At 37.8% G+C, this 11,183-nt stretch overlaps 1 protein-coding gene across 1 annotated transcript; it reads left to right on the top strand.

The window, feature by feature from the left end:
- The first annotated feature begins 2,188 nt into the window (after nt 1-2,188).
- On the top strand, nt 2,189-2,674 carry LOC145821861 (uncharacterized). The gene has a single exon (XM_082918436.1). The coding sequence runs from the start codon at nt 2,189-2,191 to the stop codon at nt 2,672-2,674; it is 486 nt and encodes a 161-aa protein (XP_082774562.1).
- Nucleotides 2,675-11,183: the final 8,509 nt, after the last annotated feature.

Below are 11,183 nucleotides of genomic sequence, written 5' to 3'. Positions count from 1 at the left end.
AATGAATGAATGTTCCATATCCTTTAGTGAGTCTTAGTCATTGGAGGATGTTTATGTTTTGTGCCATGGCAATTATTGAGATCTCTCTATAACAACCTCGTATGGTTGGATGATTTACTCGATTGGATGTACCATGTCATCATGCTTTTGCGCATGAACTATTCAAATGCTTTTTGAATTGTGAACTGGAATGGATCTTTGTAAATGTTTGGAACTCATTCATCTACCTCTTTACTTTGGTAGTATTCACTGGGTATGGCTCATCCTTTTATATATATATGTAGGTGACTAGGAGGAGGAGCACCTTTAGAGAATGTGGACTTGTTATGAAGTCTTCTTTATTTTCTTCTTTTGTTTTCTTTTATCCTTTTGGAAGAAAGTTTTTGAGAGATGAGTTTTGTATATAAGCAAGTTTGGTACTTATGGATGATATGTTGTATTTTTCTCTTTTGTTATGTCAATGATGTAAATTATACAGGAATTAAGCAATAAAGTCGTGTGTTTTCTCATATTACTTATGAACTGCTCTATGGATTTAATAAACAATGGATGTTCCGTTGTTAAACCTATATAAATGTATTAAATCTATTAGGGATTACTGGTCGATCACCTCCCTAACATTTAGGGGCCAGTTGGAGTCGTGACACCTTTTCTCAAGAATATTCTACAATAATATCAATGTACTATAAAAAAAAACTCTAGAATATGTAAGGACAACAGAATAGGCTGATACTGGTTATAGGTTTGACTTTGAGCTTGTGAAAAAGTGAGAAAACTATTACACTTTGCGGATGATGAGGTGAATGGAAAGTGTAGGTTAGCTGATGAAGTATGGAGACATTCCGATAAACAAGCAAAGTCATCTCAAATTGAAGATCCTAATGAAGATTGGGAACTTGACTTTTTCTTGATAGTAAACTATACATATCTCCAGTCAGGACATATAATGGAGAAAGTGTATCAAGTGAACACTTTGACTTTCCCTGTAATGTCATCACTGTGGATATAAATTTTGAAGAGCGATAAGTACATTCGTAATCCAGGTAATGATGAGAAAACAAGAATTGAGGCTAGTAGGGAAGCAGAACATCGGGCGAAAGTAATAGTTTCTTTGAAAAATGAGGGTTTTGGAGGCCATCAAAATCGGATTATTGAAAGAAATCAAAATTTTGGACACCCTTTCCTAATTGGGTTGAATGGCTCTAGTTCCCTCGAGGATATACAATACCTCATTTTCCCTTATATAATGGGATGGGTTGTCTAAGGCGCCATTTGGTTCGTTTCCTCACATAATGTGGAAACAAAGTAAAAAGTCAAGTATTACTTCTAAGGTAGTTTGTCCTTTGTTTGGATGGGTGGGCAACAGATTGGCACTTTAGCCTACCACCAAATTTAATCACTGATTGGGACAACATGGATAATCGATTTTATTGGACATTTTATAAACCATGACCAATAGAAGTCAAGATGTCAGAACCTTTGGAGGATGAGGGTACATTTTCTCAAACATATGATCTCATAGAAGGCACAATAGAGGAGAAGATTGAAACTACCCTTGATTTTTGAAAAATGGGCACTTCTCACCCAAGGGGTTTGTTCCCTTTGTGGATAGAGCAAACACCATTTCACGAGGGATACAAACTTTCAAATTTTGTCATATATGAAGGGTATGGAGATCCTCAGAAGCATATCAGGCATTCTTTGAAACAGTGTAGGGGAAACATCTCAAAATCTAGCACTTTGCCTATGCCAATTGTCTCTTTCTTTGGATGGGATCACCTTTGACTAGTATTGCTCCCTTGAAGGGGTTGTTGTGCCTAAATCAATGAAGAATGGTTTTGTAGAATCCCAATGCTTTTACAGGCATGATTCTTCGCACCTAAGAAATGGGAGAAGAATGTAGCTCTAAGAAGATGGAGAAGTGATTGATGATAATGATCACTCTGCAGTTGAACCAGCTAACATGGTCCAAATAAGTGATGAAACAAAAGAATTTGAGGTCAATGAAAAAGCCGTTGCTGAAGTATGCTAGGCTTACTTGACCTATTGGAGGAAATCACGAAATCCTCAAGACCTTTAAGCGTCAGAAGTTCCACAGGTTTTGTCTGCGGAAGAGCAAGTGAAATAAGATGTATTAGCTCATCTCAAGAAGATTCCAACATTGTTGAGCATGTATGATGCACTGAAGATGGCTCTAAAGCTTCGGAAGTCTTTAATATATGCCCTATCCAAGCTAGAGGACTTCTACAAGGAAAACGAGGGTAGAAATCAAGAGAAGACAACTACATGCATAGCCATGCTAACCTTTGGTGACAATGACATGTGTATTGAAATGGCGGACCATAATTGTCCTTTGTTTGTTATTGGGCTTATCCATGATGTGAAAATTTCTCGAATTATGGTTGATGGAGAGTCTGCTGTAAACCTCTTGCCTCAAAGGGCCTTAAACCTATTAGGGGTTCGACTTTTACAGCTTCACCCAAGTCATCTTGTCATTCAAGAATTCAATCAGAATGAACAATGCCCTATGGGGAAGATTGAATTGCGAACCAAGTTTGGGGACATTGAAGAAAACATTAAGTTTCTGGCCATTGATGTATACACCTCCTACAATGCTTTGCTTGGGAAACCGTGGATGCATAATCATCACGCAGTACCATTAACTTTTCATTAATGTATCAAGTACCCATTGCCTTCACCCAAAAAAGAGGGGACAATTGTGGTTGATAGTGATCTATTTAGATAAGTAGAGGCCTATTGTGTTGATACTCGCTTCTATACAAGGACTACACAAAGAAAAGAAAAATATGTAAAAGTCTGAAAATAGTCCAGATATTGGAGACTGGGGGCAAATTCTCTACCCCCAATAAACCTAATTTTGGATTTGAAGGATGAATTCACACTACAATTAAAGAGGATATAATGCACATATGTGGAGAAACACAATAAGATCGTGGTCCCTCCTAAAGAAAAATGGTCGAAACCCATCATATTTCACGCACTTGGAGATGTTGAGCAAAGGGTAGAAGTTGAACAGATGCCAGAAGAAAACATTTTGAGTTTTGGGAAGTCTACTTTCAGTGCAGGAATTACGCAGACGTTGGTAAAGGTTCATTTAGATCCTGAGAAAATACCAGTAGGAACAATGACACCATTTGACGTTGCATTGACACCTTTACAAAGCAAGCTAACTAGTAAGTAGGGGTGTGCATAATACCGCCAAAACCGCCGAAACTACCAAAACCGCACCGAACCGCACCGCCAAGGCAAATTCGTTATTATTTGCCAATCGAACCGCCGGTTTTTGGTAAGAAAAATGGCAAATTCTAGTGACACTTTTATCAATCCGCCGGTTTCTATTTTTCTTCCAAACCGCACCAACCCGCATTGCTATTAAATCATGTTTTATAAGATTCTAAAAATTCTTTTTTACTTAAGTTTGCTTGTTGTTCTATACCTTAGAATATAGTATTACATTACTGCTCGAGGGGAATTCAAGATGTCAGTAATCCAAAATAAAGTTGGATTCCAATTCACTTTTCAATCTTTTTTTTTTCTGGCCATGTTGCAAACTTGCATCAGCTCACTTTTCAATCTAAATACTTTTCAACAGTAAACATTTTCACTATATTGTAAACCCTGAATGATATTAATTTTATGTATTGTATTTGATCATTGTAGCTTCCACAGATGCTTGTAATGAACTGATGGCATAGTCGTTGATATTATCATGTTGTTGCTATACTTGCTGCATCAGAAGAAAGCTTCGCAAGATGCTTAACATCACGGTATCTCTCGTCTTTTTTTTACTCTTTGATTTAAGTTTTGTAATTTGAGTTATATTTTTTATAAACCGCCAATCCACCCGAACTGCTAAGGCAAATATGCCATTATTTGCCAACCGAACCGCTAGTTTTTGATAAGGAAAATGACAAATTCTAGTGACACTTTTTTCAATCCGCCACTCGCCATACGGTTTCTATTTTTCTCTCAAACCGCACCGACCCGCACCGCGCACACCCCTACTAGTAAGACGATACTATCACCACCAGGAAAAAAGGGTTAGGATATCATAGAGATGAAGGAAAATTTTCAGTGAACATGGCTATCACTCAAGAGGTATTGGAAGATGTTGATGAAGATGAAGCTCAACCTATACCAATAGAATTTGAAGCAGGAGGCCAGGCCACTAAAGATAACCTTCGTGAAGTAAACCTTGGTGATGAAGGAGAAAACAAACCAACCTTCAATATTTCCTCCTTAAGGGAGTATCGCGAAATATTCGCATAAAATTACAATGAGATGGATGGTCTTGATTTAGAGATTGCAGTCCATAAGCTCGCAATTCACTTTAAGAAATGGCCAATTAAGCAGCCTCAAAGGTGAATTCGACCAAAGCTTATAGCCCAAATTGAAGCTAAAGTTGACAAGCTTATCAATATCAGGGAAGTCAAATATCTAACCTTGCTTGCAAACATAGTGTCAGTCAAGAAAAATATTGGTCAAATCAAGGTTTGCATCAATTTTCATGAACTCAATGAGACTTGTCCTAAAGATGACTTTTCCTTGCCCATCACTAAACTTCTTGTATATGCAACTACTGGGTATGAAACCTTGTCTTTTATGGATGGGTATTCAGGATACAATCAAATCCGAATGTCATCTAAAGATGAGGAAATGACTGCATTCAGGATTTCAAGGGAAGTCTTTTGTTACAAGGTAATGCCCTTTGGCCTGAAAAATGCTGGGGCCATGTATCAAAGGGCAACGACTGCAATTTTTGATGATATGCTCCATGACATCGTTGAATGCTATATTGATGACCTTGTCGTCAAGACAAAGGAAAATGAAAACCCTGTGGAAGACTTCAGAAGAATTTTTGAACGTTTGAGGAAATATAAACTCAAGATGAACCTACTAAAATGTGCATTTGGAGTTTCATCAGGAAAATTTCTAGGGTTTGTGGTCCGAAACAAAGTGATTGAAGTTGATCCTACCAAGATTAAAGCCATTGTTGAAATGCCTCATTTGTGAAATTTAAGGGAATTGAAGGGGCTATAAGGAAGATTGGCTTATATTAGAAGATTTATTTCTAACTTGGGTCGATGCTTGCCATTCTCAAGGTTGATGAAAAATGGCGTTCCATATGAATGGAATCAACAATGCCAAAATGCATTTAACGGTATTAAGGAGTATCTTTTGAAGCCTCCAGTACTCATGAGCCCAATAAAAGAAAAACCACTTTTGTTATACATAGCAGCCCTTGATGGTCTGTTAAGGGTACTGTTGGCATAACACAATGAGTAAGGGAAAGAAAATGCTTTGTATTATTTGAGTCGTACTCTAATTAGTGCGAAAGTCAATTATTTCCCTATCAAAAAGACATGTCTTGCCTTGGTGTTTACCTTGCAAAAGCTAAAACACTATGTCTTGGAACATGAAGTCAAGTTGATATAAAGATCAGACCCCTTGAAATATATACCTTTGCAGCTTGTACTTTCACGAAAAATTGTAAAGTGGGTTGGAATTCTCTAACAATTTGCAATTGAATATTTTCCCTCAAAAGTTGTAAAATAGCAAGCTCTAGGAGACTTTTTGGCAGCATATCCTATACCTGATGACTCACCTCTAGCAACTGATTTACCAGATGAAGAGGTTATGCAAGTAGAGATGCAAAAAGGATGGGAGATGTACTTTGATGGAGCTTCAAGGAGTCCAGATGGCAAGAAGAAACAAAGTCCTAAAAATAATAAGGTTAGAATTGGAATTGGAATTGTGTTCCAGAAAATGCTATAATCACTCATTCTTTCACCTTAAGTGAAGGATGCTCCAATAATGAGGCAGAACATGAAGCTGTAATTGCCAGATTAGAATTGGCATTACAGATTCCTATTAAGGAACTCTCAATTTATAGAGATTCATAATTGGTAGTAAAACAACTACGTGGAGAGTACATTGTTAAGAAAAACAAGTCTCATACCTTATCATGAAATGACTGATCAATTACTTTCATAATTCAGGGAAACACATATCTTCCATATGCAGAGAAGAACAAATGCTTGAGCTGACTCACTAGCAAATTTGGCTGCATCACTCACCCTACCAGATAGCAAAACAATTACTTTCACAGTAAGCGAAAGAAGGGTGTTACAACCTTTGAAAGAAGCCTCTGACTTGGCTCCAATCTCGGTTGCCACTATGAAAGGAGAAAGTGAGAAGGATTGGTGAGAATCATTCATAGTTTACCTTCAACATGGTAGGCTACTAGAAGCTAAAGCAAAAAGAATTGAAGTGAGGCGCCAGACCACCAAGTTCGTCTTGTGGAAAGATGGGTTATACAAAGAGGCCTTTGGATAGAATGTACATGTAGTGTATAGCCAAGGAGCGAATTCAAGAGGTGATGGTAGAAGTACACATGGGTGTATGTGGGGCAGACCAAAGTGGTCCGAAGTTACATATGCAGTTGAAACAGTTGGGATACTATTGGTTGACTATGATTGCAGATTGCATAAATTATGCTCGGAGATGCCAAGTCTACCAATTCCATGGGAACTTTCTCCACCAACCTCCAGAGCGTCTACATTTAACAACTTGTTCTTGGCCATTTGCAGCATGGGGTATGGACATTTAATGGTCCTATACTTCCATCTTCAGCAAGATATCAATATATCCTAGCTGTTACTGACTATTCCCCAAAATGGGCACAAGCCATGGCTTTAAAGGATATAAAAAACACAGTTGTCTTTGAGTTATCTGAACCCATACCATTTATAAGTTTGGGATTCTAGAAAGTGTCATCATGGATAATGGACAACCGTTCAGGAGTGATGCTTTGAACAAGTTATTCTCCAAGTACAAGATCAAAGATAACTATTCATCAAGATATCATGCACTTACCAAAGGTTTAGGAGAAGTTTTCAACAAAACATTGTGCAAAATTTTGAAGAAGATGATGGATAAGAACAAAAGGACTTGGCATGAAAAGTTACAAGAAGCTTTGTGGGGTTATCAGACTTCGCGCAGAACTCCTACTCAAGCAACCCCTTATTCGTCGGTTTTTGGAGGGGAATCAATATTACCTTTTGAGGTTCAAATACCATCATTGCAAGTGGCAATACAAGAGTCCTTAATAGAAAATGAAAGTGCAAGAGTGAGGTTGGCCGAGCTTGAAACATTAGATGAAAGAAGGTTGTATGTTCAACAAAACTTGGAGATATACCAACAAAGGATGACAAATACATTCAATAAAAGAGTAAGGCTTTGTTTTTTTAAGAAAGGAGACTTGGTACTAATGTTAGAACACCTATAGTAGTCTCACGAAGAGCCAAGGGAAAGCTTGAGCCCAAATGGGAAGGACCTTATGTTATTGAAAATGTTTATTCTAATAGGGCCTATTTGTTAATAATGATGGATGGTAACATCATAATCATTCCTCTGATTAATGCAAGGTTCTTAAAGAGATATTACCCTTAAGAATGCCCGTTAGGTTGAAAACCCGAAATGGTAGCCTAGGTAAAAGTTAGGGTGGAAAAAAAAATGAAAGGGCTTGCTAGATTGAAAATCCGAAAGGGTAGTCTTGGCAAAAATAAGAGCAATTCTACTAGGTTGAAAACTCGAAAGGGCGGCCTAGGCAAAAGTTAGGGCATTTAAAAAAAAAAATAAAATTGAAGACCACCAATGGTATTGTATGTGGTTAAACTACTAAAATACCCCACCAAAATCTAAGGTGGTAAAACATTGTATACTCTTGACCCACAAGAGTATAAACTATGTACAACCCAAATATAAGTTGAAGACCACCAATGGTATTGTATGCGGTTAAACTACTAAAATACCCTATTGTAGACACCTCATTTTTTACTAGCCTTGAGACTTGGGCACTCCCTTTTGAGTTCTTGATGATGAAATGAGAGGTTTGCAAGTTCTATGGCAGGAGTTCTAAGGATTAAGCATTAAACCCTCCAACGACCTGTTTTGGACAAAATGTTTTTTGATCAAAATGCAACCTCTTTCAAAACAAGTTTTAGTGTTGCAACTCTAGACTTTACCGCATTGTTCTGAGGCTCATACTTTCAAAATCCTAACATAGTATTCTTTCAAACAAACTGAGCAAAGAATATAGTGGAAGTGAATGGTAAGGATGAAATCCTCTGAAATATCTATTTCTCCCTTCAATTCAGGTTAACCTACTTTGGTTGATTTGACGATATGCCCACTGATTGGTCGGACACCATATGATAGCCGACCACAAAAGCACTCGACCGATCACCAGGAAGCTCTGCCGGCTGAATGTTCTGGGTACAAAGAATTTTTTTGGGAATTTTAGCTTGTTTGGCTTACCTACCACAAATATCTCTGATATTTGTGACCTCAGCGCTATATATAGATCTTAATAACTCATTTCAAAGGGTTAAAACTTTTGCCCAAGGTTCCTAAGAGCTTCTTGACCCCTTCTCCTCTTAACCATACCTTTTACCTACCACTGTCTTGACTTTGGACACTAACACTCCATGGAAGCCTGATGCTAAGTACCTTGCTAAGACTCTTGGACATTAAACAATCTATCCAAATTGAATTGAGGGAATTAACAAGGGAGTTTGTGAATTAAAGTGACCTATCCTCGTAGGAGGTGATTTTCTCATACTCTAAATCACTTTTCTATCTCCCTTTCTTCAGTTTTAAGCTTTGTTTTCATTATGTGATTGTTGTAAGTCCATATGGATGTGAAGAGAGTAACTTTAGCCACCCATCCATTGAGTTGATAGCTATTTTCTTCGTTTCCTTGCTTTTCTTAGCTTCAACTATCTAACTCTTGTATATTTTGGATCCTTGTGGATGTGCTTGAGAGTAATTTTAGCCATTCATTCACAAGTTCAATAAGTAGAATAACTCTTCTCCCTATTATACCACATATATTCATTTATTTTCTCTCTCAAGTATGGTAATCTATCTGTTTCAACTCTTGACTCAATGACAATGAGTGTGAGGGGTTGTTTTATTAGGTTGCTTGAGTGATCCATGGGATTTGGTATTGGTAAGTATTGTTATCTCTTTTCATTGAGTATTTTAAAAGTAAAACAAGAAATTTTGAGTTAAAAGAAGTGAAAACTTCCTTCTCAATCATTTGTGAACATAGAAAGGGGTGTTATCATCCTTGTTTTATGACTAGATGAGGAGTTTTCAATGAGTTTGATGAATCCCATGTTTTAGTTAGCAAAGCTTCTGCCAAGAAATGATTTGAGTTAATCTACGCTCTTCACTTAATAGCATGGATTTGGGTATTAACTTGCTCTTATTCACAAAGAGAAGATGTAAGTTCCTATTTGTAGACACCCCATTTTTGACCGCCCTTAACACTTGGGCGCCACTGATTGTTTACTTGGTGGTGAAAGTTGTGCAGTGCAAATGTTCAGTTTCTTGGCAAAGAGGAGCGCCAAATCCCAACCTTATACCCCTTTTTGGACCAAAATGATTTTGACCAAAATATTTTAGACCTTAAAACCCTTCAAAATATTTTTTGAAAAATGATTCTACAATGTTCCGAGGCTCGCATTTCATTAAATGTTGCGCTTTTCGGTAAACCAAGTAAGGACAAAGTTGAAATGAATGAAAGAGAGGTGAACTCTTTGAAAAAATCTTTAAAACACCTTATTTAGGGGTTTGGGGTTGAAGAAAATTAGAGGAGAGGGAAGAAACCAAGTTGGGGAAGAAGTTGAATCGTTTAGAGAGAGTCAAGTGACCCTCGCTAAATCATTCCTATGCGTTTGTACACCTAGAATTAAGTTATGAGGCCACCACCGTTGGAAATAATACTTATGGGGCTTCATTTTTCACTCAAGAATCTCCTAAATCCGAGTTCGAATGGGAGAGATATGGTTGGTTGAAGTTGGGCATCGATCTGGTTAGGACCAAAACTGAGCAGTCTTTACTAAAATAGGGATATCTCTTAGCATACTAGGATTTTTGCTGTGAGGATATAACCATTGGAAAGAAGACTTCCAGGGCTTCAATTTAGGCACAAGAATGACCTGAAAAGGAGTCTAGATAAAGGAGTTATGCCTGTTTGAAGTCGGGGACAGGGACCAGTTTTTGCTGTCGGCCACTAGGGGAGTGTGCTGGCCACAAATGGAGCTTGCCGGCCATAGGTCGGCCAGAAGTGACCCTAGTTGGCCACCATTAGTGGCTGGTCGTCCACCAATGGTGTCTGGTTGGCCAAAAGTGTCTAGAAAGCTCAAAATTTGCAGATATTTTGCTCCAGTTGTCTTCCAAATGCTTCAGCTGTCTCTAAATCAGATATTTCGACCCAAGGCTCTCTTTTTGCTATATATGGAGGCAAAATCTCTCATATTGGAAGGTTAGCAAATTTTGGGAGTCTCTCTCTCTAAAAAATCTCTCTCTCTAGATTTCTCTCTCTAGACTTCTCTCTTTTTTGCCCTTTTGTGCATAGAAGTAGAAATACACCTCTCCTTTGCCTAGACATCCTCAACCAACATTGAATATCTTTGGACTGAGGTCTCTTGGAACCTATTTTGGGTTGTTGGAAGGGTGGTTTAAGCTCAGAAAGTGGCTGTTTAAGTGTTGTGTTTCAAAGGTATAAGTCTTACCTCTTTTAAGCTCTTTGTACACACTTGTTTTGCCACCTTTGCAAATTGTTGTTGGCCTGGTTTTCAACTACAAAAAGCTTTGTTTTTAAGGTTTAAAAATGGTGGTTTAAGCCCTTTTTTGGAGTTAGGGGTGGTCCACCCTTCTTGTAGCTTGCTTGCTAAGTTGTTGTGCCATCTTTCAAAGTTGTTTTAAATCAAAATTTTTGGCCTTTCTAACCACTGAAAATCAAAGAATTTTCAGTGGTAAAAACCTTATTTTGTGGTCCAAAATAGGAGGGGGTGGCCTCCCCTCCTTGTGTCTTGTTTGCTCGTGTAGATGGCTTAGCAAGTGAGCATGTTTTTCTACCTTTTTGTGACTCAATCTCAGCATGTTTTGGCTATTGATTTGCCATGATTTAGCTCTGTTTTGAGCTGTCTTGATCATATGAGCCATGTATTGTATAGCTATAGTGCAAATGCTTTCATTAGCTTTGTGTTTTAAGGCCTCTAACATGTTTTACTTGAGAGGATTGCATGATATAGCATCATTTAGCATGTGATTTCAGTGTGTATAGCCTTGTCACACTCTCACATACTTCA

The sequence above is a fragment of the Camellia sinensis genome, chromosome 3 (assembly GCF_055761805.1).
Source record: "Camellia sinensis isolate YWXY chromosome 3, ASM5576180v1, whole genome shotgun sequence".
Classification (NCBI taxonomy): Eukaryota; Viridiplantae; Streptophyta; class Magnoliopsida; order Ericales; family Theaceae; genus Camellia; species Camellia sinensis.
The sequence above is the reverse complement of the archived record's forward strand: the minus strand, read 5'-3'. Positions and strand labels throughout refer to the sequence as shown.

Bases quoted from the DNA above. Each gene is read 5' to 3' on its own strand.
- LOC145821861 (XM_082918436.1), top strand. From the start codon at position 2,189: ATGGCTCTAAAGCTTCGGAAGTCTTTAATATATGCCCTATCCAAGCTA.